Source organism: Athene noctua, chromosome 22 (assembly GCF_965140245.1).
Source record: "Athene noctua chromosome 22, bAthNoc1.hap1.1, whole genome shotgun sequence".
NCBI lineage: Eukaryota > Metazoa > Chordata > Aves > Strigiformes > Strigidae > Athene > Athene noctua.
The window spans coordinates 5905757-5921728 of NC_134058.1; the positions used below are offsets into that span (position 1 = coordinate 5905757).

A 15972-nucleotide genomic window follows, 5' to 3' on the forward strand; every position below is an offset into this window, starting at 1 on the left:
CTTTCTAAAGAGAGAATACATATGCTTGATCAGGTCTTGCAGGAACTCCATTCTGTTGAAGCAGAGTCCAGGCCAACAGGAGAAAGGGCAGCTGGGTGGAGTGGAGGTAACTGCATGTACACACCAGCTTGCCCAGATGCTAAGTGCCGATCTGCTCTGGTAACGTGAGCTGAAGTTGTAGCTTGGCCTCTCAGAGGCAGAAGGGTGCTAGTACTTGTCAGCCCAGTGATGGATGGGAACTGTACACTGGCCCAGGGGCTTGCATGCACTGAGGATGCCTGTCTGCAAAGGCGAGCAGCGTGGGGTGACCTCTGAGCTGGGGCTGGCACTCTGCTGTGTTTGGGGGGGGCTGATGTGCCAGCAGGCTTTGCACACATACAAGGATGTCACTGTCCTCCACTGCTTTGTCAGCATTGATGGCATTATGGCTACTCTGGGGAGAGTTTGGGAGTGTGGAGTGTGGGAGAGAAGACAGGACTGCAGAAAGGAGCAGCTGGCAGAGGATTTATACATAGGTTCAGGGACTTGGGAAAGCCTCCTCCCTGTCATGACGCAAGTAAAGCTTTGTGTAAGCAACAACAGAAGAGCACATGGGTGTGCATGCTGTTGAGGTGGAGGAGCACCTGCAGGCCGGTAGCTGTCTTTGGGAAGCATTGTTCATGTGCTCTTAGCTCTGACCCTGTGCCTAAGACTCAAGCAGTGATGTGTGGCTGTTCAGGGAAACTCTCAGATGCTCCCTGGCTGTTTAGGATTATGCATTCTGATTAAAGAAATCTTAATGGGGTCTAAAACCAGCTAGATTTCTCCTAAGCTTTCCAGAGACTTGAAAAGACCCCCACTTTGCTGCCTTCTTGCTAACAGTCCTACATGTGAAGGGGGAAACAACACAGCAGAATTTTAGGAGCCGCCTTCTCCTCACCCTGTTTCTTAGCCTCCTGAGAATTGGAGGTCTGGCAGAAGAGGGACTGTGGCCATCTGCCATCAGTGGTGCCCATCTGTTTTTGCACTGTGAGATGGCAGAGCAGGAGGCGGATTCAGCGCAGGCATACACGTGCGCTCCTGCACAGCTCTCCGCAGCCTGGCTGAGGTGGGTGAGCCAGCTGCCTGAGCCTAACCACGGCGAGGGGGTGGCAGAGTCCCTGCTCTCTCACTGACAGGAAGGGTGGGATGTTTTGAGACAACTATCAGTTGTAGATTAAAGCCACTGATCAGTATTCGTGCTTTCTTTGGTGTGGGCAGGAGCAGGGAGGCTGGAGCTCAGAGGTTCCCTGTTCTCCACAGGCTCTGCCACTCTGCGAGCGCTCTGCCCAGCCTGCCAGCATGGGTGCTATCCTGATCAGAGGGAATCCCATGGGAGCTGCTGTACCTCCCGTGAACTCCCTGAGACCGAAGCCACAGGTATCACCCAGGCTGCCCAGAGGCAGGGGGTTGCTGGGACCCTTGCTCTTCTGCACATCCCTCTTCTGCCAGGGAGCTTTTCTACCCCATTGCTTTTCCTCTCAGTCCAGGTTCAGGCAGCTCCCAGGTCTTTGGAGGACCTAGAGTTAAGGGGTGCTGGCAATTCATCTTCCTGCTGATATAAAATAGAAACACTGGTTAGGAGCAAAGCTGGCAAATTGCTTCTGGCCTGCATATAAATTGCTTGCAGCTACCAGGGTCAAGTAACAAACTGAATCTGTCCATTCAGCGAGCAGGGGCTGCTGGCTTTGCTGCCGGGAGCTGGGAAAGGGAGTGATACTTCGAGGGTCTGGGCTTCGCTCTCAGGGACCAACACCTGGCTTGGGAGGCTACTGCACAACACCCAGGAGGGGCATGTGGGGAGAGTCTGAGAACTTGTGTGTGCTGGCAGTGAAGGAGAGCACTGGCCGGGGAGTCTCCCTTTCTTTCCTGCCCAACTGTGGGCTCATCACGGAGAGTTTCCCCCTTACTCCACGGCGACAGTAACTGCTTTTGCTTCTGGTTGTTCCAGAGGAACTGGGAAGACCAACTCCATAAACAGTATTCTCAGGGGTGAGAGGAAAGTGGAGTTGTTCAGCCCTTCCCACGCTGGAGGTGGATAGCCCTTCAGGGACTAGGGCAGGGTCACAGCGTGTGCAAGTGCACGTATACATGTTTATCTGCCGGCGTGGGGGTGTGTGCTGCTGGTTTTGTATGTGCATACACGGGCACACTGTGTGGAAAAGATGAACACAGCTGTAAATAGCTGGGGGAAAATCTGTTGTCGGTTTTAAGGAGAGGGATATAGGGTCCCTTGCATTTTTCATGTGGTAGCATGAGGTCCTGGGCATGAGAACCAGGTTAGCTAATTAAATGTTCCTGATGCTGCAGTCTGAGCAGTGTGCAGTGAATCCCCTGCTGTCTCTGTGCCTGATGCTCCTGGAGCCATGCAGAGCCCTCTTCTCCCAGAGCACTGAGCTCTGGGACTATAGTTTGAACTTCTCCCCTCTCTAGTTCCTCTGCCAGCCAGGCTGTAGGATACCCCATGGTGAGCCTGGTCCTTCAAACCCCACGGATTTGCTACAGCCACTGAAAGGAGCCATGCTCTGCTGCTGAGGGAGCTGGAGTGTGCTTCCCTCCCCGGCTCTGCTGCCCAGAGCTTTCGGCAACTGCTGTGCCTGGTGACGCCCATAGCTGGGCCTTGCTCACTGATTTTCTCTACCCCTTTGTGCAGGCGCTGGACATGGACACAGAGGATGACCCCTTGTTACAGGATGCCTGGCTAGATGAGGAAGATGAAGAGGTAGCCATCAGCTCCCGGAAGAGGCGAGAGGGTGCTCTGTTGTGTGGGAAAAGTCCCTGCAGAGTCAGGCCCCTGCGTGTTACGCTGCCTGTGTCTGGCTTCTGGAATGTTGTTGGCTGGGTATTTACCAACCCGTACTGTGCTGGCTTCATCCTTTTCCTGGGATGTGCCATCCCTGCTGTGCTTGCTGTTGTCATGTTCCTCCACTACCCCACCCTGGATATTGACATCTCCTACAATGCTTTTGAGATCCGTAACCACGAGTCCTCTCAGCGCTTCGATGCGCTTGCCTTGGCCCTCAAGTCTCAGTTTGGGTCATGGGGGAGGAACCGCCGGGACCTGGCTGACTTCACCTCTGAAACCCTCCAGAGGCTCATCTTTGAGCAGCTCCAGCAGCTTCACCTCAATGCTTCCCACCTCGGGGTCAGCGCGCGGGTCAAGCGCAGCACGCCCGAGGGCAGGACGAGCTTCCCCAAGCCCCGTGCCCACCTGAACCCAGGAAACAGGACTTCCCGAACTGGGAGGGGTGCCCCACGCTGGGACTACTCCAGCACTTACATCAGTGCCAACACACAGACACATGCCCACTGGCGCATCGAGCTCATTTTTCTGGCTCGGGGGGACTCTGAAAACAACATCTTCACTACTGAGCGCCTGGTAACCATCCATGAGGTCGAGCGCAAGATCATGGACCACCCTCGCTTCCGAGAGTTCTGCTGGAAGCCCCATGAGGTCTTGAAGGATCTGCCCTTGGGCTCCTACTCCTATTGCTCCCCTCCCAGCTCCCTCATGACCTACTTCTTCCCCACTGAGAGGGGAGGGAAGATTTACTACGATGGCATGGGACAAGACCTTGCTGACATCCAAGGTGAGCTGAGGGCCGTGGGCAAGGGCTGGCGTGTTTAAGCCATGCATCTCCTGCCAGCTCAGGCAGTCACTTACTGCAGCTAAGAGGGGGTGACTCGCCTTGTGCAGAGAGGAAGATACTGACATGTTGTGTCTTGAGAAATCTTTTTCTGTGCTAGGGCCCCTTTTCAACCCTTTCAGCAAAGCCCCTGCAACTCCAGTCATGGCTTACACAGGCCCCAACAAGCAATTGGGAGGTGCAAATGAGGGGGAGTCCTGCATTGTACAGATGCCTTCTACTGCCCATGTTCCCTGTAATCCCCCTGCATTGTACAGATGCCTTCTACTACCCGTGTTCCCTGTAAATGACTGTGGTTAACTAGACGAATGTCAGCTCTTGGGCAGACAATAGGGATGAGCTTCCCTGCACGGTAGAGCAGATGAAAGAGGTCTGTGGGCTGCTCTGGAGCTTGTGAGTCACCAGCTGGAAAGGCTTCTATAAGGAGATGAAGGCCCTGCCTCCTCCTCCCAGCTCCGTACCCTGTACTATGCCCCTCTAGTAGAACAGAGGCTCTGGATGGTGAAGAAGAGGTGAATCATGAGGAGTCTGTGGGTGTGATGTGGCTGTGGGATGAAGCCTCCATCTGTCTCCCAAGCACAGGCTGCAGATGATAGCTGTCCAGGAGCCATACACAGAGCAGGCAAAGAATTAACTCCATCTGCTCTGGTGTGAGTAACAATTCTGCAACCAAAACAGGAAAGAGGATAGTTTCTATGGCTTTCTGGTGTGAGCTCAATGGAACTTGGATTTTGGGAGTAGACATGCAGTGTCTCTTACTCAGAACTAGCTGAGTGCCTCCATCTCTGCATCCCCCATGCCATCAGATGGCAGAGGTACCAGGTCACAGCAGAGGCAGGACTCCTCATCTTCCATGGGTATTGTTTAGCTCTTGTGCTTCCCAGGGTGGTGGAGCAAATATTGGCCCAATGTATGAGAAGTAAGTGCATCCAGCAGTGGGAGTGTTGATGGGGATGTTGTGTGCATCGCTGCTTGGGGGAGCTGCGGTTCAGATCACAGTTGGGTGGAAGATGCGTCCCTGATGGGGAACTGCATGTAGGCAGCGTGGCAAGCAGAGTCACAAAGCAGAAGTGGAGTCTTTGCAATCCAGCTTTTCCCAGCCCTCCTTGCTCTCTGCAAGGCAGCAGCAGTCAGCATTGCTCAAAGACAGGATCGCTCCCAGTTCTCCTTTGTCAGACTAGACCCTGTACCTTGCCAGGTCAACTAAGCAGGACCTAACAAAAGTGGCGCTGCTTTCTCCCGCAGGGTCCCTGGAGCTGGCCATGACCCACCCTGAATTCTACTGGTATGTGGATGAGGGCTTGTCTGCTGAGAACATGAAGAGCTCCCTGCTGCGGAGCGAAATCCTCTTCGGGGCACCACTGCCCAACTATTACTCGGTGGAGGACCGCTGGGAGGAGCAGCGCCGCAAGTTCCAGAACTTTGTCATCACGTATGTGGCCATGCTGGCCAAGCAGTCCACGAGGTGAGGGTGGTGTGTGCAGACAGGGCAGGGGCCTTGCTGGGAGTGGGTGAGAGCAGGGCAAGGCAGAGGCTGGAGAGGATGGTGCTTTGTCGCACTAAAGAGGTGGATGCAATAGGCCCTTCCGGGTGTGAAAACTGCGTTAAGGTTTATGCAGGGCAGACGTGCCTGCTTCGCTCTGATGGCCCTGCACCATTCGGTCTCACCTGGAAGGCACTAGGCACAGGAGGCTTGGCATGCCAGCTCAGACTGCTGGTCAAACAGTGGCCCCAGAATAATGCTGCAGGCAAAGGAGAAAAAGCACCTCACTTTGAAGTTGGGCTCAGGCACAGTGCTGTGAATGAGGGTGGGGAGCATATGGCAGAAAACCGCTCATATGCTTCCCTTCAGTGCCGCTTCCTACTGCAGTAACATGCCAGAGACATCAATAGAGACAATGAAAGGGAGCCAAAGATTGAATCCAGTGCCTGCCTTTCCACTCAGCCCCTGTCTGACATTGGGTCGGTTTGCTTCCACCTCACCACTGCCTCCAACAGAGATACTCTCCCTTCCTGGTGTGAATTTGGCCCATTTGGTCTGATGCAGGAGGTGAAATGGTCCTTACTCAAGACATCAACCTCTAGATCCAATTCTGCTTTTGCTCATGCCAGTGTAATTCCTTCCAGAAGTGTTTGTTCTTTGGTACAGAGAGGTGGAGATGGGAGTTTCAGGAAATGCAGGCTTTTTTCACCACCAGCTCTGTGTGACTTTGGTTGAATAGAGATTTGCTCAGTGCTTGTGAGAGGAAGATAGTAAAATAGAGCTAAAAGGGTAGCCCAGTATCCGGACAGCTGAGGGAAGCAGAGGAGTCCCAGTGTCAGTGTAGCTTCTTAGTGTCCACCTCTCTACTGCTCTGAATGTCAGTAGCTCCCAGAACGAAGGGATACTGATCTTCAGAGTGAAATGCAGCCAGCCCTTGTCAGCCCTGAAAGCAGGCAGCCACAGAGCGTTCTCAGCAATGGGCTGGCAGAGTGGGTTGTAGTTGGGGGAAGCAGAGAGAATTGGGGCAAGGCTCAGTTCTGAAGCTTGGGTTCCTGATAGCCTCCCAGGGTGCAGTGTTATAATACTCCTGGTTAAATTATTTTGGATTACTTCTGCTCAAAGCCAGCTTCCAGGAGAAGCTGGTAAATCATATGGTCTCTGATAAGCTCTCACCGTGCCTGCATCCGCTGGTTATTACCTTTGTGCTTAATATAATAAGCAATGATTAGGATGCCAGATGGAATTGGCTTTGGAGGCTTCAGGAGCTATTAGTGCCAAAGACCCACCATGCACTGGAGGAACTTTAAAAATATTAGACCTGCTCTTTTATTTTTCTCCCTTCTTGTGTGAACTTCACCTCCAGCAGCAATCTTGTTCAACCTACACTCACCACTCTGAGCTGTTTTCTCAGAGAACTGCCAAGTTTATTAGAGCAGTGACCTTCTTTGGCTTGGGGGGAGATATTGTGCTTTAAATCCCGTTGCTCTGCTCCATTTACACTTGACCTACTCCCCTTCCTTCCTTCCTTCCTTTCTTCCCTCCCTAGCAAAGTCCAGGTGCTGTATGGAGGGACGGATTTGTTTGACTATGAAGTGAGGAGGACTTTCAACAATGACATGTTGCTGGCCTTCATCAGCAGTAGCTGCATAGCTGTCTTGGTCTACATCCTCACCTCCTGCTCGGGTAGGTTGTAGTCACGGCTGCCCTGCTCCCACAGAAATCCAGATGTGCCGTAACACCCTGTGCCCGTGCAAGCCCCAGGAGAGGCTCTCATGCCCTCACACAGCACCATGCAGAAGGTCATGCAAGTCTGATTCTCCAGAGTAGAGATTTGTGGGCAGGGTTGGGGGAAGGCTCACAGGAAAACAGGAATAAGATGCAAATTCCGTCTTACTAATGCTGGTGTAAAGCTGATGTAATTTAATGGATAGGCCTCATGCGAAGGGGTCTGCAAGCAGTACTCTTGCAGCCTCGAGCTATTCTTTGCCACCCACACACTCCTGGGAAACAGTATTCCAACAAGGCAGGTGTAAGGTGTCTCTTCTCCCAGGGGATGGCCAGCGGTGCTATTTTTGACATGTTCCTTTCCTCCTGTAGTGTTCCTGTCATTCTTCGGCATTGCCAGTATCGGGCTGAGCTGCCTGGTGGCTCTGTTCCTGTACCACGTTGTATTTGGGATCCAGTACCTGGGTATACTCAATGGTGTGGCTGCCTTTGTCATTGTGGGGATTGGTAAGCACGTCCTTACTCAAAACCTACGTGTGCTGCCTTGCCATAACTCCTGCCTGCAGGAGAGAGAAAGGTGATGGTGGCCAATGCAGATTGAATTTTCCAGCCCTTTCCCTCCATTACCTGTAAGTTCACTATTTACAGGTCAGATGTTGAGGGGAAGCTGGATTTTTAGCATGTCTCTCCTATGAACAGAGTATCAAAATCTCCCCCCTCTTTTTCCAGGGGTTGATGATGTCTTTGTTTTCATCAACACCTACCGCCAAGCCACCCACCTCAAGGACCTGCGGCTGCGCATGATCCACACTATCCAGACAGCAGGGAAGGCCACCTTCTTCACTTCCCTCACCACGGCTGCAGCATATGCTGCCAACATCTTCTCTCAGGTACGCTGCAGCTTTGGGATTTGGGGCTTTCCATTTCTGCCAGAGGGCCTAATAGAGAGGGAAGCTGCCAGCACCATCCTTCTGGTCTCTCTTCCAGCACAGAGCCGTGCTGGACTTGCTTGCCCTAGAGGGCTGTCCCTTGCCTGCTCTAAGGCAGTGGACACTGCATGTATCAGCATCCAAGGCAGTATTTCCTGAGCCACTGGTCAAACAGGATCCAGTGGCTGTCAGGCTCTGGCTTGGCTCTTAGCCTACCAGGTTTGCTGACTACTGTGACTGAGGTCAGTGTGTGATATTCTCAGGTCCCTCCAGATACCTTTCTAGACTGGTGTGTCCCCAGGTCTCCTTCTCCAGTTGTTCTAAGTCTGTGTTCTCTCTCTTCATGTAGATCCCAGCTGTGCATGACTTTGGACTCTTCATGTCCCTGATTGTGTCCTGCTGCTGGGTAGCTGTGCTCTTCACCATGCCAGCTGCTCTTGGAATATGGACCCTCTATGTGTCCCCACTAGAGAGCTCCTGCCAAACCAGGTGAGCCCTGGAGCCTCCTTGTGTGGGTGGGAAGTTGTTGTGGAACTCATGGCCAAGGCAGCATGCAAATCCCTGCCCTATCTTCTCAGTTATCCTCATCTCACTCAGGCAGCTTGGCTTCACCATTCCCTGTTATTCTCTAACAGAAGGGAAATTTAACTTCTGCCATTCCAGACTGGAGCAAAATGGAAGGGCCAGGTTGCAGTCCCATTCCCCCTGGTGTACACACAGGTGCCTCCCAGGAGCCAGCCTCTGCTGTGCCAGTCATACCTCCGTGCTGAATCCCATGGAGTATTGGAGCCAGTTGTGTCCTCAGAGCACTTACTGCACAGCTCAATCCTCAAGCTGTGGAGACACAAGCCCCGCAAGGCAGACAGATCGACATTGCTCCTGCCTGTGAGCACAAGCAGGGCATGCAGATTTGTATTTGAAAGTCAGCACATTTCCCTTTTCCCCCCGCTCTTTAGCAGTGTGGATGACCTGGCCTGATTTAATTCATTAGCAGGGAGATGAACTGCTGAATCTCCTGTCACTCAGTGCCCAGTGTTCATGGCTCAGCCCTGCTCTGTGTATCCAGCCCAGCCTGCTCAGCCCCTGACCTCTCAGCACTTAGCAATGGAAATTGCTCATGGCAGTGCCTGTTGTCTTGCCAAGTAATTGGAGCAGGCTGTTGCTGCTTTCCCTGTCACTGAAGGAGCCCACTGGTAACTCTTTGCAGAGTATGTGGCTTAAAACTCATGGCTTTGTATCCTTCCCTGCTCCAATCCAGCTGTAGTCAGAAGTGCGCCAAAGAGAGTGCCTTGCACCTGGCTGAAGATCTCTTCATTGCCTCGGAGTCCACCTCCAGAGCAGGCAGAGACACGCTTCCCTATCTTGATGATGACATCCCGCTGCTCAGCGTGGAGGAGGAGCCTGGTACGTGCCTGCTGCATGGTGCCTTCAGGGGGGCTACACTGCCCTGTTCATCCTGCAGTTCTTCCTGTCCCTGCTACTCATCCATACCTCGGTTTCCCTAATTTAAACTGGAGATAGTGCTGTCACAGGAGGTTGTAGGAGTCTGAACTCATTAATGGTTGTAAGATGCTTTGAGATCTTCAGCTGTGTCAGTACATACTTTCTAACTACTTTGCTAATCCTCTTGGGTCTAATGTGGATTGTACTTTCTGATTGGAATCACTGATTGTGACATGGATGTAGCCATGAAACATCTAATCCGTAGCACCAGGACAGCTCACCTTTGAGTAAAGAGTTTTCCCCACTTCCCTGCTGTTCAGAGCACTGCATTTGGGAAGCAGGCAAGAGAACGCTTTATTATTCTCCAGCATCACCTCCTCAGAGTATCTCCTCCATCATGGTAAGAAGAGAGCAGTGACTTGCCTGAGACCACACAAGCAATCTAGAAAAAGAGTCCAGAAATTCCCTATCTGTTGTTAGCAGGAGATAATCCTTCTAGCCCTGATTGAAGATAAGGGTGCTTACAGAGTCATGCTCTGTTGTACTTGGCTTTTAAAACTTGCTGGGCTCTCTTCCTTTTAAAACCCCCATTGGAAGCACTCTGGGCAGTGAGTAGCTCTGAAGCCTAACAGCAAACTGGAGCTGGAGGCAAATGGATCAATGGCTGAGAGCCCGTCAATCCCACAGCAGTGTGCAGACCCCCTCCCTGCAGAGTAGGCTCTGTGCTGCCTTTGATAAGCAGACAGCTAAGCTTTGGCGCTGTGCTGCAAGAGCTGTCTCCTTAGTGTGCCAGAACCACATGCAATGGTAATGTATGGAAATAGCCCCTTCCCTCGAGCAGAGTAAACAGCAGGATGCTCTTCTCCAGGGGCCCCTGGGCATTAGGTAACTTGTGAAGAACCAAAGCAGCTTGTTCCACTCGATGACCAAGCATGGTTTGTGGGTCAGCTGTACAGCGTGCCGGGCACACTTGGACACCACTACAACAAGTGCCCACTTCTCACCCATAGAGAAGAGGACAGTTCCCTAGGCACCCCTGAGCTGGAGTAGAGAGATCAGCTCTGTGGCGGTAGCTGTAAGACATAGTGTGACGGGGACAAATTTTCATAGAATCATAGAATGGTTTGGGTTGGAAGGGACCTTAAAGGTCATCTGGTTCCAGTCACCCTTCCATGGGCAGGGACACCTTCCACTAGATCAGGTTGCTCAAAGCCCTGTCCAGCCTGGCCCAAGAAGCACAGAGTGTCCCTGTGACCTTACAGACAATGTTAGTGGGATGTGGTGGAGGAAGAATAGCCTGAAGCGTGGGCTTTGGGCTGAGCTGTGGATTTAGAAGTGTAGCTGTCACATGGCAGTGTCTTGACAAAGATGCTTCCTGTGACATCCTGGGAAGTCACTACCTCTGCCTGGGTCTCACTCCCATCTCTTTAGCTTGGGTGAGTTGTACAGCACCTTGCAGAAGTTTTTGTAAAGAGAGCAGAAAGCTGTGAGAGACACTCATGACACTGAGCACTGAGACTGCCTTTGATTTCTCTCTGTTTCTAGTCTCCCTGGAAATGGGGGATGTCCCCTTGGTATCTGTGATGCCAGAAAATCTGCAGCTCCCTGCAGAGAAGAGCAACCGGGGTCACTTGATAACTCATCTGCAGGAGCTGCTGGAACACTGGGTGCTGTGGTCTGCAGTGAAGAGCAGATGGGTGATTGTGGGTAAGAAAGAAGGGGGGGGTGGTGTTCCATCTGCATGGATTTTAGGGGGTTTGGCAGCATCTCAATCAGTCCCCAAGCCTGGATTATTAGTGACAATGTTAAGAAAAGGGACATAGTAGATGGCTTCTAATTCAGTGGAAGAGTGTCTCCAGAACAGTCAGTCCCTAAGCGAACTCTGAGACTTCTCCATCCCTCTCCTTTCACTCAGATTTGAAATGGCAAGTCTTGAGGGGCTTTTCCAGGCGTGGGGCTCATTACAAGAAAGCCCAGCTGCCACTGTGCTTTAAGGGCTATTTTTTTTTCTTGTTGAAAATACCATCTTTCTGACATACCCCTGCTGTCTGTGTCCTAAGTGCAAGATGCATGTAGGGTCCCACACGTTTACCCGGGCTTCTCCTTGCAGGGCTCTTTCTCCTTGTTTTGCTCCTGTCCATATTCTTTGCTAGCCGCCTCCATCCAGCTAGCCGTGCTCCAGTCTTGTTCCGGCCAGACACTAACATCCAGGTGCTGCTGGACCTGAAATACAACCTGAGTGCTGAAGGCATCTCCTGCATTACCTGCTCAGGTGAGAGTGCTGGTCCCCAGACCATGGTGGGTGCAGCCTGGCCTCAGTCTTAATCTGAAAGAGCTGAAATGTGAGGTGGAGGCCTGCATTGTTCAAATACCTCATGGGACATTGGATGGACCCTACTGAAGGGAGATGCATGTTGGGAGTGGGATGGTTGAGTTGCTCATAGGAGTATTTTGAGTTCCTGCATTAACTGGGAATTGCTTGAGTGTTTCTGCTGGAGTAATTCCTTTCTTGTCCATGAAAAGTGACTTATTTTTACTTGTAAGTGCTGGTCACATGCCAGGGACCAGCTGGGGGGCTGTGGCTCTGTTCCCTGCTTAGGCTTTGGTGTTCAGTAGCAGAGTCTGTGGTGTGTGCAGGGCCAGTAGGTCTCTGGTCACACCATTCACTCTCTCCTCCCTGACTAACCTTGTGGGACAGGTTTGTTTCAGGAAAAGCCCCACAGTTTGCAAAACAACATCCGAACCTCCTTGGAAAAAAAGAAGAGGGGCTCAGGGTCACCTTGGGGAAGCAAAGGGAGCTTAAGTGATACAGGGCAGCAAGGTAAGTGGGGCATGATGACTCTAATCATGTTTGGGTCCAGGGCTCAAGGATCCTCTCAGGTGAAAACTAAATCATATGATCTCTGAACAGCTGATGGGGAATAATGCTCTTCAGGCCCTGCCCTGCTGAGCCCTAGCTTGGTGCTGGATGTCAGGGGTGTTACAGTCCCCCTTCCCCTGAATGCTTACTGCTCTCTAGGACATGGTTCTATAACCCAGGCGATGGTACAGTCTAGTGACAAATACCTCTGCTCTGAGGACAGGGCTAGGAGCTCAGAGCTTTTGTATCCCAGTCCTGTGTCACAGCCATGTTTACAGACCATGAGGATTTTGAGGATAAAAAGAGTTATTGGGCCAGGTCCCGAGATGACATGAATCAATAAGTCAATCAGGAATTACTGCAGCTCCACATATATTTATGAAAACCTTTGGAAGGTGTGCTGTGCTTCTAGAAGGCAGAGGCTGTTCCTGCAGCCCCAGAGGAGATAGCAGACCAGAAGAACCCTCCTTTGCTGTTGTCCATGCCTGTAGGATTTGCTGATTGAAAGGTACTGCCAGCCCTCATGTGCTCTGTTTTCTTCAGATCTCCAGGGGACTGTGTATATCTCCAAGTCCAGAAGCAAGGGAAGACCAGCCATCTACAGATTCTCTCTCAACGCCAGTGTCCCTGCGCCTTGGCAGATGGTGTCACCGGGAGACGGGGAGGTGCCTTCATTCCAGGTGAGTCAGTCCAGAGATGTTGGACCCCTCTATCAAGAGTGCAGCACTCAACAGGTGAGCACAAGAGCCTCCTCCTGTCTCTCCATGGGATCCTAGGTAGCTCGGGGTGAAGTTTGCAGGGCATTGCAGTAAGGTAGCTAACACGGAGGGCACTGTGCCTGGCATTGTTAAAGATTATGCCTCATAGTGTCACAATACGTATCTGTTGCTGTTGCAGTGTGACTGTTAGCAACAGGAGCAGAAGTGTGGGTGTCTGTGGAGATCAGATGAGGCCTGGCATTGTCAGCTGAGCTCATTCTAACTAGAAACTGCTACTGAGACAGCTGGATTCCCACTGCCTCCCTCTGTCCATCCACAGACACAGGTGAGCAGGCAACACTGCTTCTGCACAGGCCAAATGCTTGGACACGTGCAGTCCCTGGAGGACTGGCTTTCAGATGTCCCTCACAGACAGAGCAGCCACTATCTATGGAGAATGGGGGTGGTGAGGGACCCCATCAAATGCTGGCCAACCCTGGGAAGGAGGCAGAGGAGGGGTTGGCTGGGTTCGTGCCTTCAGTGCTCATTCTGTGTGGCTGTGCCAGTGCTCGGGGAGGAGGGGAGTGTGTGATGCTAATGTGCAACAGGCTGCAACCCTGTGGAGTTAAGTGTCTGTTTTCATTAATTCATTGCTTAGGTGTATAGAGCGCCTTTCGGTAACTTCACCAGGAAGCTGACAGCTTGTGTGTCCACAGTAGGGCTGCTTAAGCAGACGAGCCCCAGGAAGTGGATGATGACCACCTTGTCCTGTGACACCAAGAGAGGCTGGAAGTTCGACTTCAGTTTCTACGTGGCCGCCAAGGAGCAGCAGCGAACACGGTAACCATCCAAAACCCACTCAGGGCCAGGCAGCAAAAACATCACAGCTGAGTGGCTGGTATGGGATGCCTGGTGCCCAGAGCCAGTCCTGTCCCCAGTTGGTGACATCCACAGCCCTAGGACTTGCTTTGCTGCAAATGTGCCCCCTCTTTGTGAAGTTATTTTGCTGGCCCATGGCATCATTAATGTGCCAAAGGCAGGACTGTGACTGGGGCCTTCTTTGGGTGGCAAAAAGATATTGCTGAGTTTGGTCTTGCCCTTACCCACCTGAACTCTTGGGCTGAACAGGCAGCACAGAATATGCGATGGCTAGGGACAGGTCTGGAGTCGCTCACCTTTTTCCTTTCCTTCTGTCCCTGAGAACAATCTGTTTTCATGTAATGCTTTGGACACATCATCTTTGCTACCTCTGGTCCCCCATAACAAACTTTCTTTGCTGCACAGGAAACTGTATTTTGCCCAGTCGCACAAGCCCCCTTACCATGGCCGAGTGTGTGTAGCGCCTCCTGGCTGTCTTCTCAGCTCCAGCCCAGATGGACCCACCAAAGGCATCCTTTATGTTCCCAGTGAGAAAGGTAAGCTGGCGAGGACCTGGTCAGCTGTGTCTGGCTGTCGGGTCCAGAGAGTCAGACCTTTTTTTCGCTGCCTTCTGATGTGATCAACCTCTCTTCTGTATTTGACAGCAGCAGCCAAAGCAAAGCTCTCAGCCACTTCTGGATTTAATCCTTGCATGAACACGGGCTGCGGGAAGCCAGCGGTGCGGCCACTGGTGGACACGGGAGCCATGGTGTTTGTAGTGTTTGGTATCAGAGGTGTTAATCGCACGAGACGCCCGGACAACCACGTCATCGGAGACATGGTACACACATTGTGGCGTGCTGGACAGGCATGCTGGGAGCTGATGAGTGAAGGATGATCTCCCTGGATGGTGTTTAGTAAATCCCACAGCCCAGGCAGTGTGGTCCAGCAGCCTAGACAGATGGAATAGCAGAGATGGTAGCATTGTGATGAGCCAGAAGTACATTTCTGTTTTAGCAAATTCACAAATAATGGAGATCAGAAAGCCCTTACTGAAATCACTTCAGGCTTTTCAGAAAATCCCTTTCTGAGTGCAATATCTAACCTTCTAATTTTGAGTCTAAATCTGGATTTCCTGAGGATTTTAGAAGCAAACACATCTTGAGCTCAGTATGAAAATCTCACTACAAATTCAAGATCCAGGGAACTGATATTTTTTTATATAATTGTTTATCTTGTTATGAAATATTAACATGAAAAAAATACAAATGAATTACTCCAGGGAAAGGTTATTAAATGTGACTTTTCCAAGAACAGCTTATCTCCCAGATCTGATACCTTGACACATTCACTGCCTTTCCCCAGAAAAATTATGCTTAACTGGTCACTTGGCAGATGCACTTCAGCTTTCTGCTGTTCTGATCAGGGGGCACTGTGCAGAATCAGTTTTTGCCTGTTTCCTCTGGAGGTGGGCAGTGCAAAGTGCAGGCAATGGAGTGGGCAGAAAGCTGGAGTTTTGTGCTGAGCACTGGTAGGGATTCAGAGCTGCTCCTTAGGCAGCCCCTAATGGTTTTGGGCATGGCATGGTGGCTATTCCATTAATCAGTGCTTCTGTCATACTGCCTGACTTGTTTTTTTCTTTTTTTTGAACGGGAGATGAGGAGGGTATGTAGTTTCTTCCTTGATTATCTGGTGAGGCAAAGCTGTCTGGGTTTTTCCACCGTATAACCTGTGGTCTGTATAAGCTAGTCCCAGGCTGTGTAGCCGGGAGAGGACTCATCTTCTGTCTTCTTGTGCCAGTTGCTGTGTGTACACCTCACGTGTGGTGCTCTTATTGTTGTGTCTCCTTGTGAAAGGGCAGCGTTATCTATGATGACAGCTTCGACCTCTTCAAAGAGATTGGCAACCTGTGCCGCCTCTGCAAAGCCATCGCCAGCAACACCGAGCTGGTGAAGCCAGGAGGGGCTCAGTGCCTGCCCTCTGGTAGGTGGGACTAAGGCCAGTGTCAGAGTCCTTGGGGAGATCCTGGGTCCATGGGTGGAGACTGATTTTCACCCTCCAGTCTGAGGAGTTTGGCTCCTAAGGGCTCCTTTTCAGCTTTCAGATCCCAGATTGATGAAGCAGGGAAGGGAAAGGGAGGTACCAGTCAATGACAAATGCAGGCAGTGCGGGGAGGAGAGGTGTTTCTCAGCAGTCAGCTCTCCTGACCTGGCTGCACAGCTCTGCCTGATTCCACCTGGCTTGAGTCACAGCTCCCATCTCCATGGGCCATTCACCTCATGCTTCTATGTGTTGTGCCAACTGTTTTGGG

At 51.7% G+C, this 15972-nt stretch overlaps 1 protein-coding gene across 2 annotated transcripts in view; it reads left to right on the top strand.

Annotated features, from left to right (window-relative positions):
* Positions 1-15972, top strand: part of DISP3 (dispatched RND transporter family member 3) — a 42727-nt gene that overhangs the window by 17405 nt on the left and 9350 nt on the right. The window contains exons 2-16 of one of the 2 annotated variants that reach the window (XM_074924877.1): positions 2672-3608; positions 4911-5130; positions 6695-6831; positions 7246-7380; positions 7603-7763; positions 8152-8291; positions 9061-9206; positions 10791-10952; positions 11356-11517; positions 11944-12066; positions 12649-12785; positions 13462-13643; positions 14088-14218; positions 14327-14502; positions 15518-15644. In XM_074924877.1, the coding sequence (XP_074780978.1) occupies positions 2681-3608; positions 4911-5130; positions 6695-6831; positions 7246-7380; positions 7603-7763; positions 8152-8291; positions 9061-9206; positions 10791-10952; positions 11356-11517; positions 11944-12066; positions 12649-12785; positions 13462-13643; positions 14088-14218; positions 14327-14502; positions 15518-15644 (3067 nt within the window). In that variant the 5' untranslated portion in view covers positions 2672-2680. The remainder of the gene's footprint in view (positions 1-2671; positions 3609-4910; positions 5131-6694; positions 6832-7245; positions 7381-7602; positions 7764-8151; positions 8292-9060; positions 9207-10790; positions 10953-11355; positions 11518-11943; positions 12067-12648; positions 12786-13461; positions 13644-14087; positions 14219-14326; positions 14503-15517; positions 15645-15972) is intronic. The other variant, XM_074924876.1, reaches the window with a different exon arrangement.